The sequence below is a fragment of the Sphaerodactylus townsendi genome, linkage group LG03, assembly GCF_021028975.2.
Source record: "Sphaerodactylus townsendi isolate TG3544 linkage group LG03, MPM_Stown_v2.3, whole genome shotgun sequence".
Lineage (NCBI taxonomy): Eukaryota > Metazoa > Chordata > Lepidosauria > Squamata > Sphaerodactylidae > Sphaerodactylus > Sphaerodactylus townsendi.
Window position 1 is genome coordinate 59302034 of NC_059427.1, and position 16195 is coordinate 59318228.

Genomic DNA, 16195 nt, shown 5'->3' on the forward strand with positions numbered 1-16195 from the left:
TGACCCCCTGAACCAAAGTTCACCAAACCTGGGTGGTATCATTAGGAGAGTCTCCTAAAGATACCCTGAAAGTTTGGTGCTGGTAGCTTAACAATTGCACCCCTGACAGCAGGCACCCCCCAAATTTCCCCAGATTCTCCTTTTAAATTCACCCCCATCGGCATGGATCAGATTTTGCACTGGGCTCCATTTTCCCTAGCTATGCCTCTGCCTAGAGGGGAGGGCAGAAGGGGCTGCTGGCTGCCGGCTAGAAGCCCAGCTGGTGTGGGGGCTGGGGAGGGCAGGGCAGGGGAGTCTGCCGTCCCTGGCCTCGGAGAGCTCAGGGGCGGGGCTTGGGGAGGTGTGGCCACGCCCACAGGAGTGGATGGGGGCCTGGCCCCACCCCCTGAACCCCCCCCCTAAAAAATCTATACCTACGTCCCTGGTTCACAACCTGAACTTGGTCCCAACAGAAGTCAGTTTCATGTAGCTAGCTCAAGATTCTCAGTCTTCCATCTTTTTGAGGTCAGTAAAATGAGTACCCAGCTTGTTGGGGGTAAAGTGTAGATGAATGGGGAAGGCAGTGGCAAACCACCCCATTAAAAAAGTCTGCATATTAAACTTTATAATGTGATATCACCTCATAGGTCAGTAATGGCCAAGTGCTTTCACATGGGATTCTTTAATCTTTAAATAAGAAAAGGGTTCAACAAATAGCCATGACCTAATTCAGTGATGGCGAACCTTTTCGAGATCGAGTGTCCAAATTGCAACCCAAAACCCACTTATTTATCGCAAGTGTCAACACGGCAATTTAACCTGAATACTGAGGTTTTAGTTTAGAAAAAACGGTTGACTCCGAGGTGTGAGTTACTCGGGAGTAAGCTTGGTGGTAGTCGGTGGTTTTGCTTTGCTTTGAAGCAACCATGTAACTCTTCCAACGGGTGAATCACGACCCTAAGAGGGTTTACTCAGAAGCAAACCCCATTGCCAGCAACCGAGCTTACTCCCAGGTAAAGGATCGTGCTTTAGTTCTTCGCATGAAAATCAGTGAGGCTTAACAGCTCTTAGAAGGGTTACCTACACTGCTTCCCCAAAACTAGGTCTTTGGTTTAATGCTAATAATCGAGCCCAGCGGCCCAGGCCAGCCTGGATGTGGGGTGGTGGCTCTGTTTGTGCGTGCCCACAGAGAGGGCTCTGAGTGCCACCTCTTGCACCCATGCCATAGGTTCGCCATCACTGACCTAATTTATGAGACTGGGAAAAATACTGTGAATCACAAACAAAACTGAAATAAATGCCTATAGTAATGATGAGAATATTAAAGAAACAGAACTGAAGAACAGAAAATGAAGATAAGGAGATAGCCTTCTCTTCAGCCCTTCCCAGGTGGGAAAGATCTTGCCATCGTGGTGCATGCCCTGCTAGCATCTAGTTTAGATCACTGCAGTCCACCCTAAATTGGGCTGCCCTTGAATGCTGACTGGAAGCTACACTTGGTACAGAAAGCTGTGATCAGTTTGTTGACCGGAGTGGGTTGTAGGAATCATATCATTCCAGTCTTGTTCCATCTATATTGGCTCCCTATTTGTTTCAGGGCTCAGTTCAAGGTCCTGGCATTGACATTTAGAGTTCTGTATAGCTTGGGGCCAGCATACCCAAAGGACTTCTCCCAGATGAGCCTACTTTTCCACTTGATTTTCTTTGGAGGCCCTGCTTCAAGTGCATTGCTATCTGAGGCTAGATGGATGGCTACTCAAGAAAGGGGCTTCTCAATTGTGGCACCAAACCTCTTGAACACCCTCTCCAGGGAGATTTATCCATTTCCCTCTATCATTGTCTTATGCCAACAGCTGAATACTTTTTTGTTTCATTTGGTATACCCTCAGTAACTTCTACTGACCCTCATTCCTGACTGTGTTGTATTTGTGTGTCTTACTGAACTATTTAAATTTATATGCTTGTGTGGGTGTATATACATACACCTTGTTTGAAATGCTGTTTTAATATTGTGATGTTCACTGCCTTGGTGACCTGATTTGTGTGTAAAGGTGGCATAAACAAATTAAATAAATCCAAGGTCTTGGATTCAGCTGTGAGAATTTTGATGGTCCTTACAAAAAAATTGAATGACCCCAATTCAAAATCATTCTACTACTTGTGTCTTATAAGCATTTTTTATTTTACCATAGTACTTAGGTTTAAGTAAAAAGTACCTAAGCTAGGGGAAGCAGTTGACTAATTATTTTTGTATATTGTTAAAATATTGATAGACATGTTCTAGGCACACTAATTTATTTGTCGTTGTGCTGTTATTGTTGTTTGTGTCATCAGGATCTAAATAGTGATACCTTCTAGTTGTTAATGGCTCTCATGCCTTCTTGCTTTATGGACAGAATTAATGATGCCTTCTGATCAGTACCAACTGCAGCTTCATAACAACACTTTCAGCCCTGAGGGAGATACAACCTGGCCCGTTGCCAAGCTGGATCAGACAACATCCACAGTTACTGCATTGCAGCGGGGACAGATTAACATCGTACTTGACCACAGAAATATCCTTCTTTGTGGTGTTACTCAGAAACAACAGATTTCTCACTTCAGCCTAGTAGCTGGGTAAAGTCAGTGTTCTGATACATGCAATAGTCTGAACTAGTCACTGTGTTTTCAGAGACCTCCAGGTAATTATTGCAACAACTGCAAAAAGTAATGAAGACAAGCATCTATAGTAAGCACTAGGGGTATGCACCATATTCAGGTTTGGCTTCAGATTTCAGGTTTGGCTTCAGATTTGGAAATTTTCAAAAAAGCTGAAGAAGGCTGGAACCCTAGGCCAAAATGTTCAGCTTTTTTGTAATTTTGGGGGAGGGGTGTCTTTTAAAACCAAACCCAAAAAATTCCCAGCCACAAAGCTGAATGCAGGGATAAGCTCAGCCAACCCCTTGCTTACAGGTTTGCTGGCTGTCCCACTGCCTCTGAAGTCTCTTGGTGCCTTTTCCTGTTGTCCAGGGATAGGGAAGGGAGACAGGGTGCCTTTTGGTGTCATCCCTATTTGTATTATACCTGAAGAAATTGGTCAAATACATGTTATTTCATCTAGTCCTTATGGAATCATTTCATTTTCATTTCATAAACCTTTAATAGGCATCAATAAATACAATATATGAAATCCAAGAGCAATATAAAACATCTGAAATCTACAAAGGATCAACAATCCAAAACCCTTCCCAGGAATTCAGCAACCAGCTCCAAGATCTCAATTGAACTGTTATTTAACAAAAAACAAGCCCACATGTTAGGCATAGAATTCCTTAATAAAGGAGGGAAAGATACATTGGAAATCAGGTCTAAAATCAAGATATTTAGGACAATCAAATAAAATATGAAACATCGTTTTTGGGGTTATTGATACAGCAAGAACACACCCTGTCTTGTATCAGAATCCTCAAAAAGCGCCCTTGAAGAAAGGCTGATGGGAAGGTGTTGCACCTGACTCTGGTAAAAGCCCCTCTTAGTTTTGGGTCAAATAGTACCTTTAGGTAACAGGCCATTTGGACTTTGGTAGGGGTATTACGTAAATGGGCAGGTGAGCATGCGGTCCCAGTTCTTTGGACCAGAAGTTGGAGGGCTTTTATTGTTTGCATTATTTCATTGGGAGTTAACATAAATAAAGAGTCCCATGACAAATCCAAGGAGGTCAATTTTCTCTCGTGGTTCCACCAGTCAGAACGTTGAATCTCGGGGAGAGCCAAGTGGGGATAATTATGTGAATCGGTGGAAAAACTATCTGTATTGGAATATTTGTTCCTTGACTGATTGCCAAGTATTAGTATGCAGGGTGCTTCTAAATTACCAAATGGTAGCATTTATGTTGTGGATCCAGGATACTTAGGTTGGTATTGTTTACTGTCAGTTTTTCTTGTTTACTTTGGAAAAATATTTAAATTTCACGTGTAATTCTAGCAATAATATTTTATTTCACTCACTTCATATGTACATTTATACAATAATAAACGGATATATAAGCCACATAGTTAAAAATATATGGTGGTGATCTTGAAATCCATATGACCAAAATTGCATTCTCATACTTCAGACACTGATATACCTAGTGTTACCTAGCTTAACAGTATGAGAACCTTTTAAAAGTAGCAATGGGGAATATAACTCAGCTTGGCAGTGCAAGAGGCAGGCTCGGTGGGATCTTTTAGACAGCTATACCAGAATTGACTTGTGAAACGTTCTACAGAGAATACAAAAGAGACCAAATTGTAGTTTAAATGTTTTTATATAAGTTTTTGGTTGCAAACATTGATACAGTGAGACGTTGAAAAGCATACACACAGTTCCTAATGGATATAACCAGGTAGGAAAAGATAGGTTTGGATGATAGAGGGGGGTGGGTGGGAGGGCAGGGGATTTATACGCTACCTAAATTCTGCAGAGAAGTTCTTGAAGAAGGCAAGGATTCCTATGCCAGCATAGAAATCCAGGCGAAAGACAATATCGGGTCTCAGACCAACCAGACCAAGAGAGGTTTAGCCAGTAGAGCACTGAGGCAAGGGTGCACAGTACTTTTATATCCCTTTGTGCAGGTAGGGGCAGGAACCTGTAAGTTTCAGTTTTGCTTTCCTGGATCCTTTGGGATTTCCCATGCTGGGATCGCTGACTTGAGCTAATCAAAAGCTCATCTACGGTTTCTAAGTGTTGGGATAATAGAGTCAATTGTTTCTTGATTATATCAAGGAAGCTCTGAATGGCTTTAAGCAGAGTATCTTGAAAGACTCTGCCCAGGTATTCAAATTTGACTGAGGCTTTGAGTGAATCAGGAAGGGATCGTTTGTTAGGGAGATGATATCTAAAGGTAGAGAAAATGCAGTTGTTGAGGAAATGGTTTCTAAAAGGCAGAGGAAATGTAAAGTCTGGTATCAGGGAGTTCTCCAGGATCCATGGTGTTACAGCAGCTTTGGCGGGGTGTGGTAATCAAGATGCATGTCCATGGTTCATGAGGCTTCCAGCTTCTATTGACTGGAGTAACTCATTCACTGATTTAATCTTGCCTTTGACCTGTTTTTAGGTGGACACTCTGCTACACACACACACACACACATCCAAATATGAAAATTGGCATTTGCCAGCACAGTTTTGTATGAAAAATCATATTCCATAAGGCAGGGGATGAAGGGCAGGCTAACACTAGTAACCTAAGAATTTCATTTTTAAATGTTTATTTACTTCGCCATACTCTGAAAATCCTTTCTCCCTTCTGCAACTATAGGGATAAAAAATAAATATGTATGATTTGAATAATTAATTTAAATCACATAATGCGATAATCTGCATGATTTTCTTACTACATCAAAATCTAACCAGTATATGAATATTAGAAGCATCTTTTAAACAGTACTGTAGTTAGGGTGTTGTGGGTTTTCTGGGTTGTAGGCCATGTTCCAGTCGTTTTTTCTACTGACGTTTTGCCTGCAGGTGAAATATCAGGAGAAAATGCTGCTGGAACACAACCCAGAAAACCCTAGTGATTCTGGTTGTGAAAACCTTCGATCTTTTCATAGTATTCCAATGCCTATTAATAAGATATGTGCTTCTCAATGCATTTGTGTTATGTAGGATTTTCCATTCACCCAGGGGACAGATGGGTCCTGGAAACAGGAAGGCTGTATGAAATAACAGTTGAAGTATATGATAAATTTGGTAATAAGGTGTATTTGTCTGATGTAAGTAAAATATTGGTATATAGTTTCTTATAAATGCTTTAAGGCATGTGTGATTTATAAAAATGTCATTCATTGAAAAATTTAAACTGGTTTACATTAGACTTGCCACATTCGTTTTTTTAACTCACCTTGTAAACTAAGTAGATAGGTATTCCCTTGTGTGTTAGACTGTTGTTTAAAGGAACAAGAACAGGGAAACCTGCTACTCTGGTTGAATCAAAATTCTGATTTATTTCTGACTCTAAAGTAAAGTATGAAAAAATTAATCTCAATGGTTAAGATTAAAATGGATTTGATTCCTTGAAATGCCAGCAGCCAAAATTAACCTATTAACGTATTTTTGTTTACATTTTAATTACAAAGACATATCCTAAGTTAAAACTGAAATTTATATTTTGGAGAATAAATCTATACTGGTCACAATCATGTACTTTTAGAAGTATTGATGAACTAGCCAGACAATATGATTAATCTTTGAGCAAGGGAGCTATACTCATAGACTTTAATTACCCTGATGAGAATCTAGGATGGATTTTTGATGTTCCAGTTTTTGTGTTTGCAATGATTTAACATTTCTTATAGTCCTTTAAGCTAGATCTTTTAATTGGCATCATAGTATGGATACATGAAAGAGCTTAGGAAGAAGCAAATAAATTCAGTTTGGCTGTTTTGTTTATGTTTATTGTTTTGCCAGTTAAGTGCAGATTTTTTATTTTCCCAAACATTCAGAACATATGTTATGATATAAAAGTTCAAAGGGGAAAAAAACAAATTGGTTGGTGAAGCTTCAAAAGGGACACATTCCAGACACAGTTTTCATTTGGTGCTCCGTTGTTGTTGGACATATTCTTCAGCAATGTTGTGGCCAAATCTCTCATGATTCTTTGTACCAAAATAAGGGTAATACATGATCTAAGAGAGATATCACATCATCCGAAATGCCAAGTACATGTCTATATATTCACTAATCACACTTGCCTGTTTAATTTTAGAATCTCAGAATTGATACATACTTTGCAAAAGAATATTTCATAGTTCTACAGTCCTCTCTGAATGGATCATATCACAATGTGAAAGCAACAAGAGAAGGCCAAACTATTGTTACTGCTTCATTAACAGCTATTGTGGATCAGGTATGTTTGCTTCAAGAGAAACCCATTTCAGTCATGACAAATTTTATCTGAATTAAACAATGGAAAACACAATAGCTTACAACTCAACATTGATAACAAAAAGTTTGCTGACTTCAACAAAACTGATTAGTACCCTAGTGTTCAGTCATAAACACATTTATTTCAATGAGAATTACTTCCAGGTAATTGTCTTTACAAATCTGTGATCCATTTGTAAATTACTTTGGAACTAATGGGACATTTTCAAGGTAACAAACTTATGACTGATTTGTAAAGGTATTCCTCAGATCATCATGACATATTTCTAAGTGGTGTATTCAGTATCAAGTAGTAAAGCTTTTCTAGAACTGTATTGCTTCAGGCTGTACTAGAGATTGCATATCAGAAAGTTCCATCACCGATAAAATAAAAATTCCACTGTTCATACCGAAAAATAACATCTATGAGAAAGCTAGGCTGACATGAAACAATAATAGAAATATATACACTGTATATACACTGAACTGTACACCGTATGTGGCACTATGTATAGAATTGGGTCAAAATACACTGATTTCCCTGGCTTGGTTAAGAACATTCTGGCTGCACATTCATTACTGAAACGAGTAGTTTCATCAATTTGCTGCTACCTAAATTAACAGCTGGCATAAAAAATCATTAGGAAAATAGATGAAATAGGTCTTTCACTAGATAGACTTTTTACGCTAACATATTTGGAATCATATAATCTCTTAAATAGCACATTAATTACATGGGATTATGAAAAATTAATAATTGCAGCAAACAAAACATGCTCACCAATAAATGTATCCATTGTAGGTGAGAGAGGTTGTATGTCATCATATATCCAAGTATTAAAAGATCCAAATCTGAGACATGCACTAGCTATGGCTAGATTTAATGTAATTCCATTGGCTATGTTGCAAGGAAGGTATCAAAAGAAACCAATGGATGAGAGAACTTGCTCATGTGAAGGAGGCCAAATAGAAACTTTAGTGCATTCTCTTTTTTATTGCCCCCAAAAGGTCTCCATAAGAAGCAAACATTGGAATCAAGGAGTTATCGGATGACAAATTTTTTTACTTTTTCTTAAATATTATTGTAAAGAAGTGATAAAACTTTAGGACAATCCTGAATGCCAATGTGCTCCCATAGCCTGAGTATGTAGGCTTGATCCAGAATATGTTTTCCATCAGTGGAGCAGAATTACCTGTCTCCCATGTCCTGCAGATTTCTGCGAAATACTGTGTGATGGGAAAACCTTGAAGGGCAAATTGAAGAACGTTTGCAGCAGAAGGGGGAATTCGGGAAAACTGTCAGTTTACTCTAGATCCAACTCATCAGTTCTCAAACATCTTGCTAACAATTTGACACATGAAATAAAGCACCCTTCATTGCTGAAAATCCTGCAAGACAGGTCTAATGAATTCTAGATATTTTCCAGCTGATTTACATGAAACATGGTCTAGAATACTGCTTCTTAGGAAGGAAGATACTCTTAACATAGGAAGGAATTTCTTGGTTCAGAAAAACATGGTTTTGCATAACGTATGGGATTGCTAAAAATGTCATCTCTGGGCACAGTTTTTTTCTATGACCCAATCACAGTGTGGAAAGTTAAGTAAATAAAAAGAGTGCAGCAAAAGCTTGGGATTTTTTTCATCCCTATTTATTGTAACTCTGAACAGATAGACTTTTATGGCCTCTGATTTGTGTTAATGTGCTTGCCCTCAGCCATGGTAATAGCTCTTTCTTGAGTGGCTTCCACAGCCTCAGAGAGGGTATGAAGTGGTTAGATTGCACCCCAGTACACCTCACCCTAGCCGACCAGTTCCGAAAACATAGAACCCTCCAGTTTCTTTCCAACCTTCTGGAAGCCCTCCTATTTAAACAGAATTTGCTCCCCCACCTTTTTGTCCTGAGACACAATAGTGTATCCCACTGTGCTGTGCCTTCTCTCTTCCTTCCCCTCCTGGCTGCAGTTCCCTCCATTAGCCATGGGCAGGTGAGATTACCCTCATCTCCCCTGCCTTTGACCACATGCATTCTGCCATGCCTCAATCAACCCTGGGGGTATTTCCTCTTGCTGGGAATGCTTTTTGTCTACTCCCCTGATCTGTACTCAGACATCTTGACTCCTGCACCCCCTTCTGGATCCCCTCTGATGACCTCTGGGTTCTCTGGCTTCCCAGTTACCAGCTCCATATGAAGTGCCTGGGTGAACCTTGCTACATCCAAACTGTCACTCCCTAGGCCCCTGCAGTGTTGATCCAACTTGTGGGATCCAGCTGACTAGTAGCCTGTCTCTCCTGTCTGCCAGTAGTACTTTGGCATCTTATCCTCCCCTGCTGATCCTAAATGACTCACCAGCGTTGTGAGATGAAGGTTGTGGCAGTCCTGGAAGGCCCAAGATGCTGGGCGTCCCTTTACAATTAATAATTATAATACAGGATAGACATTTCTTGTGTGCATAATTATCACCCTCAGCATATGCGTTTGGAGTTTAAAGTAAGTTCTACTGTACTTTGCAGATTTTTCTTCTGAATTCTGTTTAAGATTATATTTTGTATTGACAAGATTGTGTGCTTTTACAAGCTTTCCAGTTTTATCCTGGTGAGGAAAGTGCTGGGTTGATCAGGGTCCTGCTATACCTTAATTAGCATATTTCATTTGCAAATATTATGTGTATTACATGAGAATAAACTCCATTCACAGTGAAATTAACTTCTGATTAAGCGTGCACAAGATTGCATTCTTTCAGCCTACTTCTGAAAAGGGAAGGTCTTTTCAAATTCTACCATGGAAAGTGGAAAAAACAAAAAGTTTCGTCCTTCAAGAAACAACATTTTTTTTACATTTAAGGGTTTTTTTAAATGTGTAGCTCCTCAGACCTCTCCTCCTGCTTTCTATCCTCATTCCTCTTAGTACAAGTAAAAACTTTTGGAATCAAGCCTGCCGTGACAATTGTATATATCCAAAAATGTCTCCTTTTATCCTCCTTAATTCCCTTGTGACTTTCCAGTATCCTAGACTGTATCTTTTAAAATTCTGAAAACTAATGTGTAATTATTGTGTTATTTTTGTTAGGATGGAGGTGTTTACACATTACCTGTTCCTGTACTAAACCAGCAAGAAATAGACATTTATGTCCCCATTTCCCTTACACCAAACATTTTGACGTTTCCATGGCAGCCAAGAGCAGGAGCCTATCAATACACAATAAAGGTGAGTGTTAGAAGCCATCTAATGCAGAACGCATTTAGGTTATCAGATGCTTCATGATTCTTATTAATTCTTAAAGATGCCATTATATTTCTATTAGAAATTGGTATTTTCTTCCAGTTCTTTTGCAGTTTGATGCCTGCTCTTTTAAAAGCTGCATTTTATTTTATGGCACAAACTTATGATAAAGGAACCTTCCTTTCAATGAAATATGATTGCAGAATATGACCTGTGCTAGCAGAAATTGACAAAGAAAAAAAAAACAAAGAAAAATCCTTTTGGTTTACTGCATCCAAGTTCCATAAGTTAGCAGTTGCATTGACTGAAGATGTTTGGGAAAGAATGAGCATTCCCCTAGAGCAATGTCAATGACATACCTCACTTCTTCTGTTTCATTCAGTAGAGCAATAACATTGTTACTGGAAGGCAAAGGCCTTAGTATTATTTATGGTAGATCTTCCAACCATGACTTTTCTTCTGGACTTTTCATGCTTCCTTCATTTCTAAGTAATAAGGTTATCCAGCACTATCGCTTGATGGAACTTTCTTGTGGAAAAACAAACTGCTACAAAGGTTTTGTTGGTTTGCTATTTTTTTTTGACAGGTAACATGAAATGGTTGAAACCTTTGATAGTGTTCAGTTGTTTTTTTAAAAAATCACAAAAAGAAGTGTGTAGCCAGCATACCTATAAAATCAGAAAAAAAAATACTTCAATCTGCAATCTTTTCTTGTCTATCTATATAGATAAATTCTAAGAAAATTAAGCTAATTTAATAATAATACCCTCATGGACACCCCCTTTGTCATGGGGAAGGAGCTTGCATACTTCAATGACATTGAGAGAAAAATGGGAAAATGACATTTTCCAACTCATACTGGAAACTCCAAAATTGAAAATATAATTTAAGTGGTTTCCCCAGATTTGTAGAAAATTCCATTCTTATCTGTATATACCTGCAGTATTTGAATTTTAGGACCATGTTCAAAAATAGCTGTATTGATGTACAAGGAAAGATGTGGGTTGGGAGTAGCAGATGCTTTTCCTGCAGAACATTCTGGGTTCAGTCGCCACCATTTCCAGTCAAAGGTATTAGGTTGTGTTTGTCTTCATGATATCCTGATGAATCCTGCCACTAGATAGCAACACTGAACTCTATGGACTAATAGTCTGGCTTGTGATAAAGCAGATCCATATGTTCATAAAGGTCCTGTGTAGTTTTTGAATTTACAAAGTTTACATAACCATTCTTTGCCTACTATGGTTCATAATATGCCTTTTTCATATTCTTTAAGACTACCACATCAACATCATTTCCCATGCTTCGGTGAAATAGCTGGCAAAATAAGGCAACAGTATGCACATACCCAAGAGCAAGCCCCTACCATCTTGAACTTGATTCTGAGTAAAACATCCATAGAATTGTGCTACATTCTGTACTTATTCCTTTAACTAATGCAGATAGTTCATTGTGCATTTCTCACTTTCTGCAAAAGTTTGCACAAACAGTCTTCCCTTAAGGATCACCTACTTCCATATAAACCTCCCTGCCCACTCTGGTCATCTTTGGAGGCCTTGTTTCAGGTGGCCCTGCCATCTGAGTTTATATGGGTAGCAACCCAAGCATTGGCCTTTTTGGGTTTGATACTAAATTCCTTCTCCAGTGAGATTCATGTACCTCCCTCCATGATCATCATCCACCAGCAGGTGAAAAATGTCTTGTTTGGTTTGGTATTCTTCCACCAATTCTTATTGTCTACCTCTGTTAATGTGTTATGATGTATGCTTGTATATATTAGTGAGTTTTTGAATATTTTATGTATACTTATATTTTCATGCTGTTTCAGGGTTGGTATGTTTTGATATTTGTCACTTTGTGACCCTATTGGGGTGGAAAGACAGCATAGACACATTTTAAATCAATAACTAAATATTTATGTTTACTTGCTCTGGAACTATATTCAACTCATCTCCTGAATTTAAACACTGTTGCTTGAATTAAAGTTGCATTCTAAGTTATGATTTCTTGAGCTGTCCTTTACTCATACTTTGTTATAACAAATGTTCTGAAGAACAAAACAGGATTTTCTTCCCTTCAGAAAGCCTCCCACTCCCACTTGTATAGTTACCAAGTGGCTGTTACTGGATCAAGAATGATGCCATGGTGATAACACAAAGAAAATCAATTCCCTTCATCCAGAGAATTAATATCCCTGTTCATGGACTGAGATATGTATGTGGGCAGATCTGCTAATTCACTGAACCATGAAACTGAAGTGTCTTTAAAATGTCTCCAACATTGTGTATGATAAATCTGAATCACTGAAAAATTGGGCCATTAATGCTGCCCTGTATTAAAGTGTCCAAGAGACAATGAAGTATCTTGCTTGTTTATTTCTGTACTATTTATAATTGTGAAAGCTATCTGTCATGCTTCTTAACCTTCAGCTGTATCTTGATGTATATATGTTTTTTTAATGTATTGTTCTATTCCTCTGTAATAGTTGATTCACAAGCTATCTGCAGGTCTTTTGTGCGTGTGCTATGTGCCATTGAGTCACTTCTGACCAGTGGCGTTTCTGCCTAGGGACAGGGGGTACCCTATGTCCCCGGGCGCCCCCCATTTGGTCACGTGGGGGGCGCCAACATTTCAGGGTCGTTTGTGTGTTTTTAAATTTTTTAAGTGTTTTTTCACGTTCCGGCCTGCAGGGGACGCATTTTTTTAGAGCTAACAGCACCAAAATTTCAGGGTACCATCCAGAGACTGTCCTGATGGTGCCACCCAAATTTGGTGATGTTTGGTTCAGGGGAAGCAAAGTTATGGACCCCCAAATGGGGTGCCCCCATCCCCATTGTTTTCAATGGGAGCTAACAGGAGATGGGGGCTACCCATTTGAGGGACCATAACTTTGGTCCCCCTGAACATAACTTCACCAAACTTGGGTGGCATCATATGAATAGTTAACAGATGATACCTGAAAATTTGTGTCACTCTTAGCTTTAAAAAAAATACCATACACCCCTTCCAGGCACCCCAAGAAATTTGTCCAAAGATCTCTTTGTTTTGCAGTGACTTTGCCCTCCATTGTAGCCAATGGGGAATTTCTGAGTGTGTAGGCAGGCTGCACATTTTTTTGAAGACAAGAGGCACCAGACTTTCAGGGGTGGCTCCAGGAGGGAGCCCTCCCTGGTACAGTAGCATCCAGGTTTGGAGGCCTTTGCTTCCTGGGGAGTTCTGCTATATTTTTATGGACCCCCAAAAGGCTTATTTTGTTTCCCCGCTCCTGCACATGAAAGCCTGTGGGCTGGAAGTTCCTTCTCAGAACTCTCTCAGCTCCCACCCTCATAGAAGCCAAAAGCCTCACCAAGATTGGATGCTGTTGCTCAAGTTAGCCTCTCTGGAGCCACCTTGGAAAAGCTCTGGCGCCTCTATCTTCAAAAAATATGTGCAGCCTGCCTCAGAAAGAAAATTCCTCATTAGCTAAGCAATGGAACAAAAGTCACTGCTCGCAAAACAAAGAATCTCTTGGGCAAGCCTAACTTGAAGTGCCTGGAAGGGATGTATTTTACAAGCTAGTGACCTAAAATTTCAGGAGTATCATTTGTTAACTATTCTTATGATGCTCACCCAAGTTTCCAGTGATAATTATGTTCAGGGGGACTCAAAGGATTATGGTCCCTCAAAGATGGGTAGCCCCCATCCTCAGGTTAGCTCCCATTGAAAACAGTGAGGATGGGAGCATTCCATTGAAGGCCTCCATAACTTTGCTGCCCTGAACCAAACATCATGCTAAACTCGAGGTGGGTACTCACTCAGGGCAGTCTCTGGATGATGCCCTGAAAATCATCAGGTGCTGCTAGCACTTTAAAATATGCACTCCCGTACAGGCCAAAAAAAAACTACCAAAAAATACCCCAAAAAACCTAAAATACACCTTTAGTTCGCATTTTGTTCATTTTTGGCGGGGACATAATCGGACAATTTTGTCTGACTTGTGCCCAAATTTGCCCAGATTCCAGCCAAATCTGCTATTTGTTTCATCTGAATCTCCAACCCTCAAAAAAGTGATGCTGTTTCAGGGGTGGGGGAGAATCCACCCCTGAAAACAGCATCACTCACGACTTTCCATTTTGTTTTAGAACGAGGGACCCCAGATTCCTCCCCTTTAAAGGTAGTAGATTTAAAAGAAGAGATCTGAGCTCCCTAGTTTAAAACACCTTTGAAGCTGGATTCCACTGGGAGGTGTTTTTTCGTGAGAGATGATGCTGACATTTGTTTTCCAGTAAAATTGTTTTGGCACAGGGGGGGTGATTTGTGAGAGATTTACATGCTTAATACCGACTTGCACTGGCTTGGAGTTGTTTCTCAGGCTAACAACCTACCTCATAGGGTTGTTGTGATTAGGAAATTAGGAAAAGAGTTGGTGGGGAGAGGGGCATGTATGTTTTGATGGGAGTAGGAGGTGATTTGTGAGCTGGTACAAAAAACCATTGTTTGGTCATGGTGGGGGAGGGTGGCCGCCCATATGCCGGGCAGGGGGGGGGGCGCCAAACTCAGGTTTTGCCCCCGGGCGCCAGTTTGCCTAGGTACGCCCCTGCTTCTGACATAGCAACCCTGTGATTTAATGGCCTCCAAAATGTCCTGTGATTAACAGCCTTGCTCAGGACTTGCAAACTGAAGGTCATGCTTTATAACTTTTGGATCTTTATGTTACTGAAATTAGCTGATCCTAAGTCAAGCAAATAGATTTCTGTAAATCTTCTGGCATGTATGGCAGGGTATGGGAGGGACCATGATTCAATAGTTGAGCATCTGCTCAACCTGCAAAACAACCCAGGTTCAATCCATGCCATCTCCAGTTTAAAAAATCTGGCAATAGGTGATACGAAAGACCTGTGCATAAGATCGTGGAGATCCACTCATTGCTAATTGTGAGAAGATAATACTTACCTTGATTTACCAAGGGTCTTGTTCAATGGAAGACGGCTTCATGTGACTTGTTTTCAACTATAGTAATAGTGTTAGGATATATTTCAATTCTTGGATAGATCTTGTCTGGGAAATAGAGAGAAACATTTAAATGTAAAAGTAATGTTTTTCCCTCTTCAGGCCACTTCCTTCCTTTGTTTTCTTTAACACTTAAGTTTAAAAATAGTTCTGTAGCAGATTTATGCTTTTTTATATATGCAACTGTCCACAAAAGAAAAGATACCCAGAAGGAAATTGAGCATGCAGGAGCACTCCAAAGAATTGTGTCATTAGTGTTTTTCTCTTTCCTATGATTAATTACACAGATTAGATGTACATTACTAATATGTTTCTGTGGGGTATGTATTTCAAGATTTTATGTGACTGTAGGACTGGAACAGATGATGTACATCTTTGATATCCAGAGTATACCAAGTTACCTTGCAACTTGATGCATGAGGTCATTCATCATAGTTGCATGCTATGGAAGTATAAATTAGTGTTTATGGAAGTATAAAATTGTGTTTTGCCCACAAAAATGAAGGTAAACTTCTGAAGATTTCTTAAACATCTTCTGCAGTCCTGTAGCCTGTCAAGTTTTGAGTTCAGGAAAGGACTTGGCCCTGAAGTGAATCTTTAAAAGGTCTGAAAAGAATGTAACATGCAAAAGTGCACAGACCTCTGTGAATCTTGAGGTAAATGGAAGTGCTCGGCATTGCTGTCAGTCATTGACTTCTGATAAGTTTTCTGAAGCCACGAATATACACTGCTAACATCCCCTTAAGGCTAAAAATAAAGACACGATGACAGCAAGAAATCAATTTTCACTCTTTTCTCTGCCCTTTTTTGCCATTTATACTTCATAGTATTTCCCATTGGTAGAACACACTTTCAGCAGTACACAGGTTAGCTGTTCTGAGACTTAAAATCATTCAGTGTCTGTCTTTGGCTTTCAGTAACAGGAAATTAATCAGAGTCCTAAAAATATAGCAATTCTATAACCTGGGCCTCTTGTGTGCTGACGTGTGAAATGATATGTGACCACAGACACTATTACTCACTGAGATATGTCCAAGTAGCAAAATTTTTATAGAAGAGAGACAAGCAGTGGGAGTGATGTGGGTGGAAGTTACAGTAACAGGCACAATGTCTCTGTTTGAG

The 16195-nt window shown here is 39.6% G+C and overlaps 1 protein-coding gene across 1 annotated transcript in view; it reads left to right on the top strand.

The window, feature by feature from the left end:
- Positions 1–16195, top strand: part of NUP210 (nucleoporin 210) — a 79785-nt gene that overhangs the window by 22630 nt on the left and 40960 nt on the right. Inside the window, exons 7-11 of the mRNA XM_048487337.1 lie at positions 2376–2534; positions 3803–3871; positions 5605–5711; positions 6704–6844; positions 9932–10069. Coding sequence (XP_048343294.1) covers positions 2376–2534; positions 3803–3871; positions 5605–5711; positions 6704–6844; positions 9932–10069 — 614 coding nt within the window. The remainder of the gene's footprint in view (positions 1–2375; positions 2535–3802; positions 3872–5604; positions 5712–6703; positions 6845–9931; positions 10070–16195) is intronic.